The sequence below is a fragment of the Pristiophorus japonicus genome, unplaced genomic scaffold (assembly GCF_044704955.1).
Source record: "Pristiophorus japonicus isolate sPriJap1 unplaced genomic scaffold, sPriJap1.hap1 HAP1_SCAFFOLD_29, whole genome shotgun sequence".
Lineage (NCBI taxonomy): Eukaryota > Metazoa > Chordata > Chondrichthyes > Pristiophoridae > Pristiophorus > Pristiophorus japonicus.
Window position 1 is genome coordinate 5,216,177 of NW_027252668.1, and position 23,333 is coordinate 5,239,509.

The 23,333-nt window shown below is 43.5% G+C and overlaps 1 protein-coding gene across 3 annotated transcripts in view; it reads left to right on the forward strand.

Annotated features, from left to right (window-relative positions):
* Positions 1 to 23,333, forward strand: part of LOC139248268 (zinc finger protein 3-like) — a 39,170-nt gene that overhangs the window by 730 nt on the left and 15,107 nt on the right. For 2 of the 3 annotated variants that reach the window (XR_011591024.1, XR_011591023.1), the window contains exons 2-3: positions 1,076 to 1,224; positions 21,127 to 22,173. Coding sequence is in view for 1 of the 3 variants with exons in the window: in XM_070872049.1 (XP_070728150.1) it covers positions 21,492 to 22,166 (675 nt within the window). In the remaining 2 variants the exon portion in view is untranslated. Of the gene's footprint in view, positions 1 to 1,075; positions 1,225 to 21,126; positions 22,319 to 23,333 lie in introns of those variants that run through there. The other variant, XM_070872049.1, reaches the window with a different exon arrangement.

The following is a 23,333-nucleotide window of genomic DNA, read 5'->3' on the forward strand; positions in this document are numbered from 1 at the left end:
ACGGAAGCCCATTCGCCCATCGAGCCCATGCCAGCTCCCAGCGAGTCCCCTTTCCCCCTCGCCAATCGCCTTAAATCTGTGGTTTCGGGACTCTTCCGCCAATGGGAACAGTTTCTCTCTGTCTACTCTGTCCAGACCCCTCATGATGATGAACGCCTCTATCAAATCTCCTCTCAACCATCTCTGCTCCAAGGCGAACAGCTCCAGTTTCTCCAGTCTATCCACGTAACTGAAGTCCCTCATCTCGTGAATCATTCTTGTAAATCTTTACTGCACCCTCTTGAGGGCCTTCACATCCTAAAGTGCGGTGCCCAGAATTGGACACAGTACTCCAGTTGAGGCTGAACCAGTGTTTTATAAAGGTTCATTATAGAAACATAGAAAATAGGTGCAGGAGTAGGCCATTCGGCCCTTCGAGCCTGCACCGCCATTCAATAAGATCATGGCTGATCATTCCCTCAGTATCCCTTTCCTGCTTGATCTCCATACCCCTTGATATCTTTAGCTGTAAGGGCCATATCTAACTCCCTCTTGAATACATCCAATGAACTGGCATCAACAACTCTATGTGGGAGAATTCCACAGGTTAACAACTCTCTGAGTGAAGAAGTTTCTCCTCATCTCAGTCCTAAATGACCTACCCCTTATCCTAAGACTATGTCCCCTGGTTCTGGACTTCCCCAACGTCGGGAACATTCTTCCTGCATCTAACCTGTCCAGTCCCGTCAGAATATTATACGTTTCTTAGAGATCCCTCTCATCCTTCTAAACTCCAGTTAATAAAGGCCCAGTTGATCCAGTCTCTCCTCATATAACATTCTTTGCTTTTGTACTCAGTGCATCTGTGATGCCCAGGATTCTGTAAGCTTTTTTAACTGCTTTCTCAACCTGTCCTGCCATCTTCAGCGATTTATGCACATATACCCACAGGTCTCACTGTTCATGCACCCCCCCCTTTTGGATTGTACCCTTTAGTTTATAAGGTCTCTCCTCATTCATTTAATCATGCTTCTGTAATTTTATTTCTTAACTCAGGTTCACGGCCTCATTTTATTTCTTCCTCTGTGTCCCTCAGCTTAATCTGGCAGCGTAATGTTGGCCAGTGGTGACTGATTGCATTGGGAACCAACAGGAAGAGAGCTCAGAGGCTGGTGAGCTCAGGGATCAGCAAGTTCTGAAACCAATCGTGGTGCTTGAGGGTTGGATCCTGGGTCGGCCTCTCAGGTGAGTCATTGTGAGCCCCTGTAAAACAATTTATCTTTTAAAAGTTAAATCCAGATTTCTTTTGTCAACAAAACAGTTTAACATTTGTCAGTATTTTGTTTCCCTGGTGTTCCTATTCTGAGTTTCAGACACTTTAGTGTCAAGTGGACTAGGTGTTTAAAGATCATTCAATTCTCTCTTTCCATGTTGTTAGTTAAAGGTACAGAGATTGATTTCCGCTCATTAGCATTTGTTGTAGTTAAAGTAACATCCTTCCTGTTGGTAGTGAGTCACATTCTGAGCTGGGTGAGATGGCAGATGCCATCAGCCTTTAAAATACTTATCGTCTTGTTCAAATTTCTCCAGGGCCTCAGCCTTCCGTTTCTCTGTAACCTCCTCCAGCCCACCAACTCTCTTAATAGGCTGGGCTTGTTTTCTTTGGAACAGAGGAGGCTGAGTGGAGTGCTTAATTAATAAGGTATATAAAATTATGAGCGGTCTCGATAGAGTGGATAGGAAGGACCGATTTCCCTTTGCAGAGGGGTCAACAACCAGGGGGCATAGACTGGTAGCAGGTTTAGAGGCGATTTGAGGGGACATTTCTTCACCCAAAGGATAGTAGAGATCTGGAACTCACTGTCTGAAAGTGTGGTAGAGCAGAAACCCTCACCACCTTTAAAAGGTACTTGGATGTGCACTTGAAGCGCTATGGACCAAGAGCTGGAAAGTGGGATTAGGCTGGCTGAAGCTTGGGCAGGTGGAAAGGTTATCAATAGAAGAACATTTTTGTGCTGGTGATCATAAGAAATAGGAGCAGGAGTAGGGCATTTGGCCCCTTGAGCCTGCTGCTGCATTCAATCAGATCATGGCTGATCTTATCCTGGCCTCAACTCCACTTCCCCACCTGCTCTCATAACTCTTGACTCCCTTATCATTCAAAAATCTGTCTATCTCCACCTTAAATATATTCAATGATCAAGCCGCCACAGCTCCTTGGAGTAGAAAATTCCGAAGATTCACGATCTTCTGAGAAGAAATTCCTCCTCATTTCTGTCTTAAATGGGCGACCCCTTATTCTAAAACGATGCCCCCAGCTCTAGATTCCCCCATGAGGAGAAACATCCTCTCTGCATCTACCCTGTCCAGCCCCCTCAGAATCGTATGTTTCAATAAGATCATCTCTCATTCTTCTCAACTCCAATGAGTGTAGGCACAACCTGCTCAACCTCTCTTCATGCAACAACCCCTTCATTTCAGGAATCAACCTCGTGAACCTTCTCTGAACTGTCTCCAATGCAAGTATACTCTTCCTTAAATAAGGAGACCAAAACTGTACGCAGTACTCCAGGTGTGGTCTTGCCAACGCCCTACACAGTTGGAGCAGGACTTCCCTACTTTTATACTCTATATTCCCCTTGCAATAAAGGCCAACATTCCATTTGCCTTCCTGGTTACTTGCTGAACCTGCATGCTAACCTATTGTGTTTCATGTACAAGGACCCCCAGATCCCTCTTCAGTCTCCCAGATCGCAATTCAGTTAGATTTAGGGTAGTTATGGAAAAAGACAAAGATAGACCTGGAATAAAAAGTTCTCAACTGGGGGAAAAGCTAATTTTACAATGCTGAGATGTGATTTAGCCAAAGTGGACTGGAAACAGCTACTGGAAGATACATCAGTGTCAGAGCAGTGGCAGGCATTCAAGGAGGAGATTGAGGGTTCAGAGCAAGTATGTTCACTTAAAGAAATGTGCGCCTAATAAATCTAGAGCCCCCTGGATGTCAACATAAGAACATAAGAAATAGGAGCATCGACCTCAACTCCATTTTCCCGTCTGATCTCCATATCCCTTGTTTCTCCTAGAGTCCAAACATCCATCTATCTCAGCCTTGAATATATTCAGAGACTCAGCATCCACAGCCCTCTGGGACAGAGAAGTTCTGAGTGAAGAAATTCCTCCTCATCTCAGTCTTAAATGGCCTACCCCTTATCCTGAAACTGTTCCCCCTGATCTTAGACACTCCAGCCAGGGGAATCAACCTCTCAGCATCTGCCCTGTCAATCCCCTTCAGAATCTGAAATGTTTCAATGAGATCACCTCTCATTCTTCTAAACTCGAGTGTATAGGGCCATTCTGCACAATCTCTCATCATAACACAGCCCTCTCATCCCAGGAATCAAACTAGTGAACCTTTGTTGCACCGTCTCCAAGGCAAGTATATCCTTCCTTCGATAAAACTGTGCTCAGTACTCCAAGTGCAGTCTCACTTGAGGCCTTGTACAATTGTAGCAAGACATCCTTACTCTTGTACTCCAACCCCCTTGCAATAAAGGACAACATAGAAACATAGAAAATAGGTGCAGGAGTAGGCCATTCGGCCCTTCAAACCTGCACCACCATTCAATATGATCATGGCTGATCATGCAACTTCAGTACCCCATTCCTGCTTTCTCTCCATACCCCTTGATCCCTTTAGCCGTAAGGCCCACATCTAACTCCCTTTTGCATATATCTAACGAACTGGCCTCAACAACTTTCTGTGGTAGAGAATTCCACAGGTTCACAATTCTCTGAGTGAAGAAGTTTCTCCTCATCTCGGTCCTAAATGGTTTACCCCTTATCCTTAGACTGTGACCCCTGGTTCTGGACTTCCCCAACATCGGGAACATTCTTCCTGCAACGAACCTGTCCAATCCCATCAGAATTTTATATGTTTCAGTGAGATCCCCTCTCATTCTTCTAAATTCCAGTGAATATAAGCCTAGTCTTACATAAGAATTAGGAACAGGAGTAGGCCATCTAGCCCCTCGAGCCTGCTCTGCCATTCAACAAGATCATGGCTGATCTGGCCGTGGACTCAGCTCCACTTACCTGCCCGCTCCCCGTAACCCTTAATTTCCTTATCGGTTAAAAATCTATCTATCTGTGACTTGAATACATTCAATGAGCTAGCCTCAACTGCTTCCTTGGACAAAGAATTCCACAGATTCACAACCCTCTGGGAGAAGAAATTCCTTCTCAACTCGGTTTTAAATTGGATCCCCCGTATTTTGAGGCTGTGCCCCCTAGTTCTAGTCTCCCCGACCAGTGGAAACAACCTCTCTGCCTCTATCTTGTCTATCCCTTTCATTATTTTAAATTTTTCTATAAGATCACCCCTCATCCTTCTGAACTCCAATGAGTAAAGACCCAGTCTACTCAATCTATCATCATAAGGTAACCCCCTCATCTCTGGAATCAGCCTAGTGAATCGTCTCTGTACCCCTTCCAAAGCTAGTATATCCTTCCTTAAGCAAGGTGACCAAAACTGCACACACTACTCCAGGTGTGGCCTCACCAATACCCTATACAGTTGCAGAAGGACCTCCCTGCTTTTGTACTCCATCCCTCTCGCAATGAAGGGCAACATTCCATTCGCCTTCCTGATTACCTGCTGCACCTGCAAACTAACCTTTTGAGATTCGTACACAAGGACCCCCAGGTCCATCTGCACCGCAGCATGTTGTAATTTCTCCCCATTCAAATAATATTCCCTTTTACTGTTTTTTTTCCCAAGCTGGATGACCTCACACTTTCTGACATTGCATTCCATCTGCCAAACCTTAGCCCATTTGCTTAACCTATCTAAATCTCTTTGCAGCCTCTCTCTGTCCTCTACACAACCTGCTTTCCCACTAATCTTTGTGTCATCTGCAAATTCTGTTACACTACACTCTGTCCCCTCTTCCAGGTCATCTGTGTATATTGTAAACAGTTGTGGTCCCAGCACCGATCCCTGTGGCACACCACTAACCACTGATTTCCAACCCAAAAAGGACCCATTTATCCCCACTCTCTGCTTTCTGTTAGCCAGCCAATTCTCTATCCATGCTAATACATTTCCTCTGACTCCGTGTACCTTTATCTTCTGTAGTAACATTTTGTGTTGCACCTTATCGAATGCCTTTTGAAAATCCAAATACACCACATCCATCGGTACACCTCTATCCACCATGCTCGTTATATCCTCAAAGAATTCCAGTAAATTAGTTAAACATGATTTCCCCTCATGAATCCATGCTGCGTCTGCTTGATTGTACTATTCCTATCTAGATGTCCCGTTATTTCTTCCTTAATGATAGTTTCAAGCATTTTCCCCACTACAGATGTTAAACTAACCGGCCTATAGTTACCTGCCTTTTGTCTGCCCCCTTTTTTAAACAGAGGCGTTACATTAGCTGCTTTCCAATCCACTGGTACCTCCCCAGAGTCCAGAGAATTTTGGTAGATTATAACTAATGCATCTGCTATAACTTCCGCCATCTCTTTTAATACCCTGGGATGCATTTCATCAGGACCAGGGAATTTGTCTATCTTGAGTCCCATTAGCCTGTCCAGTACTACCCTCCTAGTGATAGTGATTGTCTCAAGGTCCTCCCTTCCCACATTCCTGTGACCAGCAATTTTTGGCATGGTTTTTGTGTCTTCCACTGTGAAGACCAAAGCAAAATATTTGTTTTTATGTCTCAGCCATTTCCACATTTCCCATTATTAAATCCCACTTCTCATCTTCTAAGGGACCAACATTTACTTTAGTCACTCTCTTCCGTTTTATATATCTGTAAAAGCTTTTACTATCCGTTTTTATGTTTTGCGCAAGTTTACCTTCGTAATCTATCTTTCCTTTCTTTATTGCTTTCTTAGTCATTCTTTGCTGTCGTTTAAAATTTTCCCAATCTTCTATTTTCCCACTAACCTTGGCCATCTTATACGCATTGGTTTTTAATTTGATACTCCCCTTTATTTCCTTGGTTATCCACGGCTGGTTATCCCTTCTTTTTCACTGGAATATATTTTTGTTGAGCACTATGAAAGAGCTCCTTAAAAGTCCTCCACTGTTCGTCAATTGTGCCACCGTTTAGTCTGTGTTTCCAGTCTACTTTAGCCAACTCTGCCCTCATCCCACTGTAGTCCCCTTTGTTTAAGCATAGTACGCTCGTTTGAGACACTACTTCCTCACCCTCAATCTGTATTACAAATTCAACCATACTGTGATCACTCATTCTGAGTAGATCTTTTATTAGGAGATCGTTTATTATTACTGTCTCATTACACAGGACCAGATCTAAGATAGCTTGCTCCCTTGTAGGTTCTGTAACATACTGTTCGAAGAAACAATCCCGTATGCATTCTATGAATTCCTCCTCCAGGCTACCCCTTCATCTGTCAGTCCTGCCATCCCGGGAATCAGTCTGGTGAACCTTTGCTGCACTCCCTCAATAGCAAAAATGCCCTTTAGGAGATTAGGAGACCAAAACTGTACACAATATTCAAGGTGAGGCCTCACCAAGGCCCTGTCCAACTGCAGTAAGACCTCCCTGCTCCTATACTCAAATCCTCTCGCTATGAAGGCCAACATGCTATTTGCCGCCTTCACCACCTGCCAACTTTCAATGACTGATGTACCATGACACCCAGGTCTCGTTACACCTCCCCTTTTCCTAATCTGTCACCATTCAGATACTAGTCTGCCTTTCTGTTTTTGCCACCAAGGTGAATAACCTCACATTTATCCACATTATACTTCATCTGCCATACATTTACCCACTCACCTAACCTGTCCATGTCACCCTGAAGCCTCTTAGCATCCTCCTCACAGCTCACACTGCCACCCAGCTTAGTGTCATTTGCAAACTTGGAGATATATTCAATTCCTTTGTCTAAATCATTAAATATATTGTAAAGAGCTGGGGTCCCAGCATTGAACCTTGCGGTACCCCACTAGTCACTGCTTTCCATTCTGAAAAGGACCCGTTTGTTCCTACTCTTTGTTTCCTGTCTGCCAACCAGTTCTCTATCCACCTTACCCCCAATATTATATGCTTTAATTTCACACACTAATCTCTTGTGTGAGACTTGTCAAAAGCCTTTTGAAATCCAAATACACCACATCCACTGGTTCTCCCTTGTCCACTCCACTGGTTACATCCTGAAAAAATTCTAGAACATTTGTCAAGCATGATTTCCCTTTCATAAATCCATGCTGACTTGGACCGATCCTGTCACTGCTTTCCAAATGCGCTGCTATTACATCGTTAATAATTGATTCCAACATTTTCTCCATGACCGATGTCAGACTAACCGGTCTATAATTCCCTGTTTTCTCTCTCCCTCCTTTTTTTAAAAGTGGAGTTACATTAGCTACCCTCCAATCCATAGGAACTGATTCAGAGTCTATAGAATGTTGGAAAATGACCACCAATGCATCCACTATTTCTTGGGCCACTTCCTTAAGTACTCTGGGATGCAGACTATCAGGCCTTGGGGATTTATCGGCCTTCAATCCCATCAATTTTCCTAACATGCCATTTGCCTTCCTTTTTGCTTGCTGTTCCTGCTTTCTGTGTTTCTTGTAAAAGGACACCCAAATCTCTCTGAACACCAACATTTAAAAGTTTCTCACCATTTAAAAGATATTCTGTTCTTCTGTTCTTCCTACCTCACATTTCCCAACATAATACTCCATCTGCCACCTTCCTGCCCACTCACATAGTCTATCTATATCTCTTTGCAGACTCTTGTGTTCTCCTCACAGCTTATTGTCCCACTGAATTTTGTATCATCAGCAAACTTAGATACATTACACTCGGTCTCTTCATCTAGATCATTAATGTAGATTTGTTCGAAGATGAGGCCCCAGCACTGATCCTTGTGGCACCCCACTAGTTACAGCCTGCCGACCTGCAAAGGACCCGTTTATCCCTACTCTTTGCTTTCTGTCCGTTAACCAATCCTCCAATCCCATGAGCCCTCATCTTGTGCAATAACCTTTTATGTGGCACCTTATCGAATGCCTTTTGGAAATCCAAATATCCTACAACCACTGGTTCCCCTTTATCTGCCCTGCTAGTTACATCCTCAAAAATACTCTAATAAATTTGTCAAACATGATTTCCCTTTCATGAAAACCATGTTGCCTCTGCCTAATCATGTTATGATTTTCTAAGTGCCCTGATACCACTTCCTTAACAATGGCTTCCAGTAATTTCCAGATGACTGCTTTCAGGCAAACTGGCCTGCAGTTCCCTGTTTTCTCTCACTCCTTTCTTGAATAGTGGTATATTTGCCACCTTCCAATTCGCTGGGACTGTTCTCGAATCGAGGGAATTTTGGAAGATCAAAACTAATGCATCCACTATCTCTGCAGCTATCCCTTTTAGAACCCTAGGATGTAGGCCGTCAGGTCCAGGGGACTTGTCGGCTTTTAGTCGCATTAGTTTCTCAAGTACTTTTTCTCTACTTATATTAATTAAATTAAGTTCCTCACCTTCATTCTAGTGAGGAGGAAAGAGCATAAGAGCAAAGGTAGCCATCCGTGGCTAACTAAAGAAATAAAGAACGGTATCCAATTTAAAAACAAGGGCGTACAATGTGGCCAAAACTAATGGGAGGACAGAAGATTGGGAAGTGTTTAAAAGCCAACAAAGAATGACTAAAAAAATGATTAAGAAAGGGAAGATAGACTATGAAAGTAAACTAGAACGAAATATAAAAACAGATAGCAAGAGTTTCTGTAGGTATATAAAAAGGAAAAGAGTGGCTAGAGTAAATGTTGGTCCATTAGAGGACGAGACCGGGGAATTAGTAATGGGGAACATGGAGATGGCAGAAACTCTGAACAAATATTTTGTATCAGTCTTTATGGTAGAGGACATTAATAATATTCCAACAGTGGATAGTCAAGGGGCTATAGTGGGGGAGGAACTTAACACAATCACAATCACTAAGGAGGTGATATGCAGTAAGATAATGGGATTAAAGCAGATAAATCCCCTGGACCTGGTGGCTTGCATCCTAGGGTCTTAAGAGAAGTATCAGCAGGGATTGTGGATGCATGGGTTGTAATTTTCCAAAATTCCCTAGATTCTGGGGAGGTCCCAGCAGATTGGAAAACTGCAAATGTAATGCCCCTTGTTGTAGAGAGTCGAAAGATATATATAGACTTAGGCATTAGGCACCTGCTGGATATTTAGAACTCACATAAGCTTAAATGGACACACACATAAAATGGCTGCCCAGGCATTATGGGAAATCAGGTAGTCAAACTGTGAACTGTTGAACGTTCACTGACCGAGCAATAACCCTGTGAGGCCCACTGTAGGAATGCCTGGGAAGGCAGAGATAAGAAGGAAGCCATCTCCTGTGAACAAGGCCATAAACCAATTAATTCCCCAGGAAGAAAGATAAGAGGGAAACCATTTGCTGTAAACAAGGCTACAAACCAATTATTTCTCCCAGATGAAAGAACTAGGGAGAGAACATATAAAGTCATCGATCAACCCAAATTGACAATGGTTCCCTGGTTACTAGGAGAATTCTATTGGATTAAAAAACCTATATGTAATCTATAATCGTTATGATTGGCTTGTGTCCAGCCGTGATGAGCTGTGTAACTGCAGTAAGCTGTTTTTTAACTGTTGTAAAACATATAAAGGTACATGTAACTCTTTGTTCTGTGAAGAGAAACCTGGATACGGTCCTGAGTTTTTCCTTCCCGCTGAGCGTAATAAAGCTGCTTCAGCATTGGAACCGACCCTGAGTGTTGAGTGATTCTTCAGAGAAAACACTAACGCTAACAATGGCGTAGTCGACGGGATTTCCCGGAGTCGCTGGACGCCCTTGGAAAAAAAACCCGGGTGAGTATAAAAAACAATTTTTAAGTATAAAGGGTGCGGAAGGTGGAAGCTGGTTGATCGACATGAGGAGACGGTCTAATATCTCAAACGCCTAGCCTGAGCCTGAATTAAGAGGACTTTTGTCCCACGTGACGGCCAGGAACCAAGTAGGCGTAGGGAACACACTTAGACCGTGGGATCGTGATACCGAGAGACATCTTCCGGACCCAGTAGTGAAATTTGAAATACCCCGGGGTAGAACCAAGCGGTGTACAGCGGCTAACGGAATCCAAACCTGTGAACAGGGTCGGACCAACAGGCTGAGCGGTGGTAGGTAGTCGTTAAGGATACGTAGAGCACTGCGGGAATTGCTTAAACGCGTTTTTAAGAATTGTATAAGTTTGTGTAACAGCAGAACTTGTGACCTGACAGTAGCCAAGAGACAGTTTACTACAAGTCGCGCTAGAAAGAAAGCGGACCGCTGAGAGTAGATTCCTAACGATACCAGTCCTACCCAGGAATGGCCATGAAAACAAGTAAACTCGAGTGGGGACCAGAAGGGTCGCTTACCCGCCACCTGGCGGAAAAACAAAAGAAGCTAATTGAAAAAATGATTAAAGCAGGGTGGAATCCTCAGGAATTAGTTATGTGAGGAATTATTTAGATAAAACTACGAATTCCCTGAAAGGTCATGGATCCAAAAATAGAGCCGGCCAAAACAAGAAGAGAGACTGTTGTAAATGTCTAATCGTTGAGTGAGAAGTGTCTGTGTGATTTTTGACTGCAGAATGAATTTTTGTTTTATGTTTTCATGTTCCGAAAGCCTGGTTGGAAGAGGAATGCAAGTGTCTGTTTATTTTAGAAACAGAGTGAAAGTCTTTTTTTTTAAACCCTTTGTAATGTTGTCCTGTATGTGGGAAGTTTTAAGACATTTAAGTTAGAAACGCAGGTGTGGATTTATTCGGATGATAAGTTACGGAGCTAGGAGAATAAACAAATAAAGAATAGGTTTGTTGAGCAAAATATTTATTTGACATGCTCACTTACTTGCCGAAAGAAAACATGCAATGATTGATTGGGTTGAAAGACATAAATTTAGTCTCGGAATGAGATAAAGAATGCTTTAAAAAAAAAGAGCTTCTAAAAAAAAAAAGTTTCAAATAAAGATTGAAATTACAAAGTTTGAATTGGGATTTTGAGATATTCAGAGAAGGCACAGGAAATACTGAGGTGGATTTAAAAAAAAAAAGATTAAATTAAATCTGATCAGGTCAAACTCCTGGGCAAGTGGCGAGCTATCTGCGAAGGTGTAAAAGGAACTTTTGGAAAATGTTAAAAAACAGCAAGCTTTAGTAACGGCTTTGAAACTGGAGCATTTTGAGATAACGAAAGGCAGCACTCAAACTCTCAAAGCTGGTCTCCATTCCAGTTATGGAGAAAAAGAAAAAGATAAAGACGCCACTTTGAAAGTAAACAAATTAACAACTTTATGGAGTTACGAACCCTCCGTGTAAAATACAAAACCTAATTTGAAGAAAGAAAAAAAAAAAGATGTAACGGACTAAATGGAAAAAGACATAACTTACTAAATACTAGTTGATGTTTGCTGTGAAAAAGATATTGGTTTAATTAGAAGAGGAAAAAAAAAAATTGGAATAAGTAAAAAACACTCTACATGGATTCGAATTTTCAATTATGAAAAAGTTTCAATGCAGTTTGAAAAGATTTCCAAAATGTCCCGAACAGTCTAAACAAGCAGGAGGGTTTTGAAGATAACGAGGAGAAAGAGAGAAATAAAAAAAAAACAGAATTGAATTTCAGTAAACAAAATTGCTATTGTATGTGTGGTCTTGTTTTAAAACAATTTAAAAAAAAAAAAAATTCTTTGGCAAGTACTTGAATTAGAAGTTAAGAAAACATTGGAGTTTACTCTAATGATTTATGCTGTTTAACGGATTCCTAATTTCGAAGCCAGTTTTGAAGGCACAAAGACTTTTTTTTCAGATGATTACGTGAAGTCACGTAATGACATCAGGTCTTCTTACAAACCTGGAAAGGAGTTAACCCTTTCCATTGACAGCCGTTTTATACTGAACATTATTAATTTGGATTTCTTAATAGGGAAAAAAAGGACTCACCTAACAGAGGAAACAAAAATAAAAACAGAACTAGCTTATGTAATAATACTTGCCTGATACAATAAAGAAATAGATATTCAATAAAACAAATTGAAGAGTTAAAAGCTAAGATAAACAGGCTGGAAGAGATAACGGGACTAGACGGATAGTGCAGTGCGCAGCCATAGCACCATCACCTCTGGCAATAGAGCCAATGTACCCCACGGTGGGTAGGTGTAGTCCACAAACCCAACCTAACGGTAAAGCAGACAGCGATGTTTGGAGGAATAGCTTTGGCCTTGGTCATAATAGGAGTTTGGGTAATATTTAAGTGGGTAAAGACACGGGCGCACGCCCTACAGATTCAGCTCGAAATGGTTCGATTATAACCTTGTCCTTCTGATTTTGCAGGGTGACAGGGACACTCGTAGAGCAAAAAAACTTAACCCCTGGTGACGACCAGGCCGTCTGTTTAAAATTACAGATAATACTTACCGGAATGGGAATACGAAAGGCGCTACTCGTAATATGGATAGCCCTGCGACATGCACGTACCCTGGGCAACACCGACGGACAGCAGAGCACGCTGGAAATAAACAACTATATGAACTATGGAGTCTTGTTTAATTTAACGGACGGAATGTGCATCCCAGCAACCAAGGACTGGAGCAAGGACAGGACTTATTTTAATGCATGGTTACAAGTGAATCCTAATAAGAATCCTAATAAGAATAAGAGTATGTGTACAGTGCTCCACGGGTATAAGGAGCAGATGCATTAAACGGAGGGATGTCAAAGGGCCTGATGAATGTACTTTCGGCATAATTTGCGCGCCTCCGGGACAATCCCAGCAATCAGTCATCCGCAAGAAGGGAATGGGGCTGTGTGGGTATTACGAGGAGGCGGGGGCGGCTGCAATATAATTGTATGTATGTTTCTCACCCCCTCCGACACCGCGCCCCATAAGAATCACTACATTGCCCGAAGAACTGCCTTGTCCCATAACTACTAAGGGACCAGAAAATGGGATTGCAATGTACAACGAAGGGGAATTATTGTATGATAATGTTAAACATGAAATTGTGCCTGTTCTGATCAATATTTCAGGCATCCAGATGCCGGAATATTGTACCGAACAGTCAAGGAAGATGTACAATGTATTAAGTAAAGTCGTAATGCAGCAGGCTGCCGATGCCATGGGTGCCAGTAAGTTCCGGGGACAGGGGTTAGCACCCAGGGTGAAGAGGGAAATAGTAAATGATGTTGCTACCGTTTTCAATACAGGAACCTCCGTAGTGAACTCGATAGACATACAAGGGCTAAATGAGAGGGTAGAACAGCTTAAAGGGGTGATGAAGGGGTTATTGGAGAGGGTGGAGCAAAACCAGGAAGACCAGGCCAACCTAGGAAAGGAGGGGGCCGAAATCCAGTTGGATGGCATCTCAGTCCTGGAAGCTCACGCTAAAACCATCAATCACCTCATTGATAGAGAACAAGAAGATACAATAAAGCAAAGACAGGGGCAACTCTGTCATGCTTATGGTCTGTGGATGGTGGGACAGATCCGCCACAACCTCAACCAGATCCAACGCGGGGAGGTACCCGATTGGATAGACAGTTCACATTTAGCTCAGTTGGCGAACCAAAGGGGGACACTGGATAATTGTACTCTGAAGGGACTGACCCGAGTATACCCCGCAATTCCAGATTGCCAGATGGGTAGGACTACCGGGATAGGGATAGTCCTGTTGATCCCCATAGCAACGCCGGACTCAGGGCCGTTCCCCTTATACCAACTAGAGAATATCGGAGTAATACGGGAAAATGTCTCCATACGCTACTACCTGACCACCACCTCTGCCGTTCGTCGAAACAACATACTTACCGGGATTTCCCTAGCAGATTGCAAGCAAAGGGGGGAAATCACAGTATGCCCTCACCCGGTGGGCCGAGGCGAACTAGACGAGTGCGGGTTTAACCGAACCAATGGGTGTGTACTAGAAATAGTGCCCGCACACATGCACTTCGCGAGGGCAGGCTACGGAGGGAGGGGAAGATACTGCGTCTCTACTACTGAGCGTTCATACCAGTATAATGACCTGCAGTGCCCTATACCGCAGCCAAACTTTTGCTTTACACCACTACGACCTGTCGCGATCGGGCAAGCGCATATCACCCAGGTTAGGCGCCGGAAGTCCGAAGTTATTGAAGTAACTGATCAGCTCCATGATCATTTGCAGGATTATGACGAGCCAGAGCAGGTCCCTATCCCACATCTAACCGAAGTATTACGGGAGTTGAGGCTCAGAGTGGGTCAATCTGTAAAACTCTATCACCAGCTACAAACTAAAATCAAAGAAGATACCGAGGTAGACTTACAAAGTCAGAGTTGGTGGAGAAAGGTCTGGGACTGGGGAATAAATGTGAACATCCACCCATGGATTCGAATTATTTCACACACACTAGTCGGAATACAATTAATCTTAGCAATAACATGGGGCGTGATGGCCTGCCAGGTATGCAGGCGCCACATACGGCAGAAACGGACCAATCACCGTTCCCTGGATATTAAACAAGTCTGTTTGATAAGGGGACGGGAGGAGCTAGCCTTTGTTAATTTGATTTGAGCAACCGGAACTCCTGAAACCGCGTGACTGGCCAGCACGTTGAGGCAAGGAATACCGGGCCGTGCACAAATATCAGATAAAGGCAGTATTTCGGTTAAAAGGGGACTAGGGCTAGTCCCTTTACCGAAAGGGGGAATTGTTGTAGAGAGTCGAAAGATATATATAGACTTAGGCATTAGGCACCTGCTGGATATTTAGAACTCACATAAGCTTAAATGGACACACACATAAAATGGCTGCCCAGGCATTATGGGAAATCAGGTAGTCAAACTGTGAACTGTTGAACGTTCACTGACCGAGCAATAACCCTGTGAGGCCCACTGTAGGAATGCCTGGGAAGGCAGAGATAAGAAGGAAGCCATCTCCTGTGAACAAGGCCATAAACCAATTAATTCCCCAGGAAGAAAGATAAGAGGGAAACCATTTGCTGTAAACAAGGCTACAAACCAATTATTTCTCCCAGATGAAAGAACTAGGGAGAGAACATATAAAGTCATCGATCAACCCAAATTGACAATGGTTCCCTGGTTACTAGGAGAATTCTATTGGATTAAAAAACCTATATGTAATCTATAATCGTTATGATTGGCTTGTGTCCAGCCGTGATGAGCTGTGTAACTGCAGTAAGCTGTTTTTTAACTGTTGTAAAACATATAAAGGTACATGTAACTCTTTGTTCTGTGAAGAGAAACCTGGATACGGTCCTGAGTTTTTCCTTCCCGCTGAGCGTAATAAAGCTGCTTCAGCATTGGAACCGACCCTGAGTGTTGAGTGATTCTTCAGAGAAAACACTAACGCTAACACCCCTATTTAAAAAAAAAAAGGAGGCAGACAAAAAGCAGGAAACTATAGACCAGTTAGCCTAACATATGTGGTTGGGATGATGTTGGAGTCCATTATTCAAGAAGCAGTAGCAGGACATTTGGAAAAACAAAATTCGGTCAGGCAGAGTCAGCATGGATTTATGAAGGGGAAGTCATGTTTGACAAATTTGCTGGAATTCTTTGAGGATGTAACGAACAGGGTGGATAAAGGGGAACCAGTGGATGTGGTGTATTTGGACTTCCAGAAGGCATTTGACAAGGTGCCACATAAAAGGTTACTACACAAGATAAAAGTTCACGGGGTTGGTGGTAATTATTAGCATGGATAGAGGATTGGCTAACTAACAGAAAACAGAGAGTCGGGATAAATGGTTCATTCTCAGATTGGCAATCAGTAACCAGTGGGATGCCACAGGGATCAGTGCTGGGACCCCAACTATTTACAATCTATATTAACGACTTGGATGAAGGGATCGAGTGTAACATAGTCAAGTTTTCTGACAATACAAAGATGGGAGGAAAAGCAATGTGTGAGAAGGACACAAAAAATCTGTGAAAAGACATAGGCTAAGTGAGTGGGCAAAATTTGGCAGACGTAGTATAATGTTGGAAAGTGTGAGGTCATGCACTTTAGCAGGAAAAATCAAAGAGCAAGTTATTATTTAAATGCAGAAAGATTGCAAAGTGCTGCAGTACAGCGGGATCTGGGGGTACTTGTGCATGAAAGTTTGCAAAGTGCTGCAGGTATAGTAAGTGATCAGGAAGACCAATGGAATCTTGGCCTTTATTGCAAAGGGGATGGCGTATAAAAGCAGGGAAGTCTTGCTTCAGTTGTACAGGGTATCGGTGAGCCGCACCAGGAATATTGCGTGCAGTTTTGGTTTCCATATTTACGAAAGGATATATCTGCTTTGGAGACAGTTCAGAGAAGGTTCACAAGGTTGATTCCAGAGATGAGGGGGTTGACTTCTGAGGAAAGGTTGAGTAGCTGGGCCTCTACTCATTGGAGTTCAGAAGAATGAGAGGTGATCTTATCAAAACGTATAAGATTATGAGGGGGCTTGACAAGATGGATGCAGAAAGGATATTTCCACTGATGGGGGAGACTAGAACTAGGGGGCATAATCTAAGAATAAGGGGCCGCCCATTTAAAACTGAGATGAGGAAAAATTTCTTCTCTGAGGGTTGTGGATCTGTGGAATTCACTGCCTCAGAGAGCTGCGGAAGCTGGGACATTGAATAAATTTAACTCAGAAATAGACAGTTTCTTAATGAGGGAGAACGGGTAGGGAAGTGGACCTGAGCCACGATCATATTAAATGGCGGAGCAGGCTCGAAGGGCCGTATGGCCAATCCTCCTTTTTATTATGTTCTTATATTCATTTGACCCGAGGTTCCCCACCATTTTAGATATGTTTTTACGTCTTCTACTGTGAAGATCGATACAAAATATTTCTCCTGTCTCAGCCTCTAACGGACCAATGTTTACTTTTTCTACTCTCTTCCTCTTTATATACTTATAGAAGCTCTTGCAATCTGTTTTTATATTTCTGCCTAGTTTTCTCTCATTCTATTTTTTCCCGTTTTAACAATTTTTTGGTGACCCTTTCCTGTTTCTGAAACTCCCAATCCTCAGGCTTAATACTATTCTTCTTGGAATCCAATTCTATCCTTAACTTCTTTAGATCACTTTTCCTGTGGAGTTTTTGTTTCTATATGGAATGTATTTTTGTTGAGAATTAAGAAATATTTATTTAAATGCTAGCCACTGCTTATCTACTGCCATACCTTTTAATCTATTTTTCCAACTCCCGCTTCATATCTATGTAGTTGGCTTTATTTAAGTTTAAGACTCCAGTTTCAGACTTGGGCAAGTCACTGTCAAACGTAAGGGGCATACAGGATAGGATAAAGCAATTCAGACAACCTTATGACAGATACCGAGCGCTCAATACTGCAGAACCCCTCGAGGAGTATAAAAAGTACAGGGGTGAAATTAGGAAAGCAAAGAGAGGGCATGAAAAATTATTGGCAAGTAAAATCAAGGAAAACCCAAAGATGTTTTATAAATACATTAAGAGCAAGAGGATAACTAAAGAAAGAGTAGGGCCTATTCGGGACCATAAAGCAAACCTATGTGTGGAGGCGGAAGACGTGGGTATGGTTTGACATGAATACTTTGTTTCTGCTTTCACAAGAGAGAGGGACGATGTGAACATTTCAATCAGGGACGATGAGTGTGAAATATTAGATGAAATAAACATAATGAGAGTGGAAGTATTAAGGGGTTGAGCATCTTTGAAAGTGGATAAATCCCTAGGCCCAGATGAAATGTATCCCAGGCTGTTAAGAGAAGAAAAAGAGCAGAGGCTCTGCCCATCATTTTCCTCTCTGGCTACAGATGTGGTGCCGGAGGACAGGAGGACTGCTAACAATGTATCATTGTTTAAAAGGGGAGAAAGGGATAGACCGAGTAATTACAGACCAGTCAGCCTAACCTCGGTGGTGGGAAAATTATTGGAAAAAATTCTGACGGACAGGATAAATCTTCACTTAGAAAGTCACAGATTAATCAAGGACAGTCAGCATGGATTTGTTAAGGGAAGGTTGTGTCTGATCAAATTGATTGAATTTTTGAGGAGGTAACAAGGAGGGTTGATGATGGTAGTGTGTTTGATGTAGTCCACATGGATTTAAGTCTTTTGATAAGGTCCCACATGACACACATAAAAGTAAAAGCCCATTGGATCCAAGGCAAAGTGGCAAGTTGGATCCAAAATTGGCTCTGAGGCGGGAAGCAAAGGGTAATGATTGATGTGTGTTTTTGTGACCCCTGTGGGGTTCCGCAGGCCTCAGAACATGGTCCCTTGCGTTTTGTTGTATATAATCAATGATTTGGACTTGAATGTAGGGGGTACAATTAAGAAGTTTACAGATAATATGAAAATTGGCCGTGTGGTTGATAATGAAGAAGAAAGCTGCAGTCTGCAGGAAGATATCAATGTACTGGTCAGGTGGGCAGTGAAGTGGCAATTACATTCAATCCGCATAAATGTTAGCTAATGCATTTAGGAAGGGTTAACAAGGCAAGGGAATATACTATAAATGGTAGGATACTGAGAAGTGTAGAGGAACAAAGGGACCTTGGAGTGCAGGTCCACAGATCCCTGAAGGTAGCAGGCCAGGTAGATAAGGTGGTTAAGAAGGCATATGGGATACTTGTCTTTATTAGTTGAGGCATAGAATATAAGAGCAGGGAGGTTATGCTTCAACTATATAAAACACTAGTTAGGCCACAGCTAGAATACTGCGTGCAGTTCTGGTCACCACATTACAGGAAAGATGTGATTGCACTAAAGAGGGCATAGAGGAGATTTACGAGGATGTTGCTAGGACTGGATAATTTTAGCTATGAGGAAAGATTGGATACGCTGGGGTTGTTTTCTTTTGACCAGAGGAGGCTAAGGGGAGACCTAATTGAGGTGTATAAAATTATGAAGGGCCTAGATAGGGTGGCTAGGAAGAACCTATTTCCCTTAGCAGAGGGGTCAATAACTAGGGGACAAAGATTTAAAGTAATTAGTAGAAGGTTCAGAGGGGATTTGAGGAGTCATATTTTCATGCAGAGGGTGGTGGGTGTCTGGAACTCACTGCCTGAAAGGGTGGTGGAGGCAGAAACCTTCATAGCATTTAAAATGTACTTGGATATGCATTTAAAGTGGCATAACCGACAAGGCTACGAACCAAGAGCTGAAAAGTGGGATTAGGCTGGCACGGACATGATGGGCCGAATGGCCTCCTTCTGTGCTGTAAATGTCTAATATCCTGTACTTGCAGTGATGACCTGTAAATGACGAGGACAGGTTGCACAGACTAGGCTTGTATTCCCTTGAATATAGAAGATTAAAGGGTGATCTAATTGAGCTGTTTTAGATGATTAAAGGAGATGATAGGGTAGATAGAGAAACTATTTCCTCTGGTGAGGGAGTCTACAACAAGGGGACACAATCTTAAAATTAGAGTTAAACCATTCAGGGTGATGTCAGGAAGCACTTCCTCACACAAATGCTGAGAGGCTGTTTCTCGTGGCTCGAGAGTCTAGAACTAGGGGTCATAGTCTCAGGTCATAGTCTCAGGATAAAGGGTCGGCCATTTCGGACAGAGATAGGGAGAAATTTCTGCACTCAGAAGGTTGTGAATGTTGGGAATTCTCTACCCCAGAGGCCTGTGGATGCTGAGTCGTTGAGTATATTCAGGGCTGAGACACGAAAGGGATCAAGGCATGCGGGGAAAGTGGAGCTGAAGTACAAGATCAGCCTTGATCTTATTGAATGGCGCAGCAGGCTCGAGGGGCCGTGTGGCCTACTCCTGCTCCTATTTCTTATGTTCTTGAAGGGTAGTGGAAAGTTGCAACTGTGTCCCATAAAACTGAGGCTGGGGCCAATTGAAAATTCCAACACTGAGATTGATCGATTCGTCTTAGGCAAGGGTATTAAGGTTGATGGAACCGAGGCAGGTAGACGGAGTTAAGCGACTGATCAGCCACGATCTAATTGAATGGTGGAACAGCTAAAGGGGCTGAATGGTGTTTTCCTTTTCCTATGTTCCTACTTACAGTGCTGACTTTTGTAAACTCCTTTTACAGGGGATTAGAAGGGGAGGATATGCAGAAGAGATTAAACCTGGGCCACTCCTGTACATCTGCCTCAGTCACACTGGGCGTTGCTTTGACCCTCTGTAGTGGGGTATTTAAAATAAAACTCAACACCAGGTCTGGGTTCGAAGATCCAAGTCGTCTTTATTTTGCACCGGTGGGGAGCCGCCTGCTGGTTGTCTGGAGCCAGGCCTCTCCAATGATACAAAGTTCCAAGCAACCTTTTATTCACTTAATGATGCATGTCAGCCTCGAGCGCGGCCCCCTCCCTCCCCCACATGCCGTTTAATTGGCCCAAAGCCCACGTACACAATTGCTGCTTGACGAATTCCCTTTCGCGTCACACAATCAGTCGCCTATATCTCATACCAGATGGAGTTTTTCCAATGTGTCACTTTTGACCCCTTGCCCTGTGAGCTTCCTGTGGTTCAACAGTTTGGCCTCTTGTCATTGTCCTCCGGTTACACAGCTTGTAACAATTAATCATTCTGACATATTTCCCTTTAAACATCTTTGGAAAGTTGACCACTACAAAATCCTATGTCAGCTCGTTTTAGTTCCGAGTTTCATTCTTAACCCTTTAATTATAACAGAGCTTGATAGCCCCACTTCACCCACTGAGCCATTGGGAGGTGGGTCCTGTGACCCTGCTGGAAAATGCACGTGTGAGGCCTCAGATGAGGACAGTGGAATAACCTGTCAAGGTTCACACATGGAGATTGGGCACATGGGTCACATATTGGATAGAAACTGGTGAGTGTAGACCTGAACCCAGCCAGAGTCAGCACCTTCAGGGGAGGAGAGGGAGGGGGAACCAGTGAGAGTAGAACTGAACCCAGTCAGAATTGTTGGTGACAACTGGAAGTGGGGGAGAAGCAGTCGAGAGATGTGCGATGTGCTTGGATTTCAACACAGGGAGGAGGGACATTTTATGGGACGGGGATTTACAATTTTGGAAGAGGAAAGAATGTTCGATGGAAACTACCTATGCCTATTCTGAATTTCTGTCCTGTACTTAGTGATGAGTTTTGAAAACTCCTTTTACAGGGTATCAGAAGGGGTGATTTGCAGACAGGAAACTCAAACCAAACGTCACGTCAAGATCTGACAGTGTCACTTGATTCATCAAGACCTGAATTTCATCGGCCTTTGAATGTGAAAGGATAATTGTTTGCCTGTTCTGCCTGTGGGAACAGATTTCAAACATCGATATGACTGGGTAAGCACCGAGACACACACACACCCGAGTGAAAGCGTTCCAGTGCACTGACTGTGGAAAAAGCTTTAACTAGTTACACAGACTGACAAAACATCGCAGCATTCACATTGGGGAGAAACTGTACACGTGTTCTATGTGTGAATGAGGCTTCAACTGATCATCCAACCTGGAGAGACACAAGGACTCCCGCACCATGGAGAAACCGTGGAAATGTGGTGACTGCGGGAAGGGATTCATTATCCCATCACGGCTGGAAATTCATCGTCGTACTCATACCGGGGAGAGGCCGTTCACCTGCTCCGATTGTGGGAAGGGATTCACTGGGTCATCCAATCTTCTGAGACACCAGCGAGTTCACACTGGGGAGGGGCTATTCACTTGCTCTGAGTGTGGGATGGGATTCACTTGTTCATCCCACCTTGTAACACACCAGCGAGTTCACACTGGGGAGAGGCCGTTCACCTGCTCTGATTGTGGGAAGAGATTCACTTGTTCATCCCACCTTGTAACACACCAGCGAGTTCACACTGCGGAGTTGCTGTTCACCTGCTCCGAGTGTGGGAAGGGATTCACTCGGCCATCCATCCTGCTGGCACATCAGCGAATTCACACCGGGGAGAGGCCATTTACCTGCTCTGTGTGTGGGAAGGGATTCACTCGGTCATCCACCCTGCTGAGACACCAGCGAGTTCACACTGGGGAGAGGCCGTTCACCTGCTCTGAATGTGGGAAGAGATTCACTTATTCATCCCACCTTGTAACTCACCAGCGAGTTCACACTGGGGAGAGGCCATTCACCTGCTCTGAGTGCGGGAAGGGATTCACTCAGTCATCCCACCTGCTGAGACACCAGCAAGTTCACAAGTGACTGCAGGGTTTGTATTCTGCTGTTATTGCTACTGTTAATCACATTCCGATTAAATCGTGTTCATTCTGACAGTTGGGGTTTGTTTCTGTTGGTGTTACTAACCCCTGTAACTGGGCTGGAGTTGAATATTCTGGATATATTGCTGATTGTGTTCTTGGGGCTGCAGTGTCCCTTTAAGAACTGCTGTCTGTGATCTGATTCAGGGATTCTCATCAGAAATTAGTTTGCAATAAAATTATGAACTTTTACTTCAATCCTAAATTGATCTTTGGTACAAAATCTACAATACAGTATCAAAGTTTCCACTGAATAAAATCTCCAATTACAAAGAGCTTGCTGACAATTCTTTCTTACTTGCACATTACACATAGTGGCCCCTCCATTATCCACCAGAAAGAAGGGGAATGGGAATTGGTGGCGAATCAGTGTCTCCAAATGTTGTCCCTCCCATCTGGTACTGCAATCCCCTCATTGAAACAGAAAATAGGAGCAGTAGTAGGCCATTCGGCCCTTCGAGTCTGCACCGCCATTCAATATGATCATGGCTGATCCTCTATCTCAACACCATATTCCCGCTTTTTCCCCATACCCCTTGATGCCCTTTGTTTCTAGAAATCTAGCTATCTCCCTCTTGAATATATTCAGTGACTTGGCCTCCACAGCCTTCTGTGGTAGAGAATTCCACAGGTTCACCACCCTCTGAGTGAAAAAGTTTCTCCTCATCTCGGTCCTAAATTTCCTACCCCGTATCCTGAGACTGTGACTCCTTGTTCTAGATTTCCCAGCCAGGGGAAACATCCTCCCTGCATCCAGTCTATTCAACCCAGTCAGAATCTTATACATTTCAGTGAGATCCCCTCTCATGTGAACACAGGTCTAGTCGACCCAATCTCTCCTCATACGACACTCCTGCCATCCCATGAATCAGTCTGGTGTACCTTCGCTGCACTCCCTCTTTGGCAAGTATATCCTTTCTGAGGTAAGGAGACCAAAACTGCACACAATACTCCAGGTGCGGTCTCACCAAGGCCCTGTATCCTTGCTCCTTTATTCAAATCCTCTTGCAATGAAGGCCAACATACCATTTGCCTTCCTAACTGCTTGCTGCACCTGCATGTTTGCTTTCAATGACTGGTGCACAAGGACACCCAGGTCCCTCTACATCGA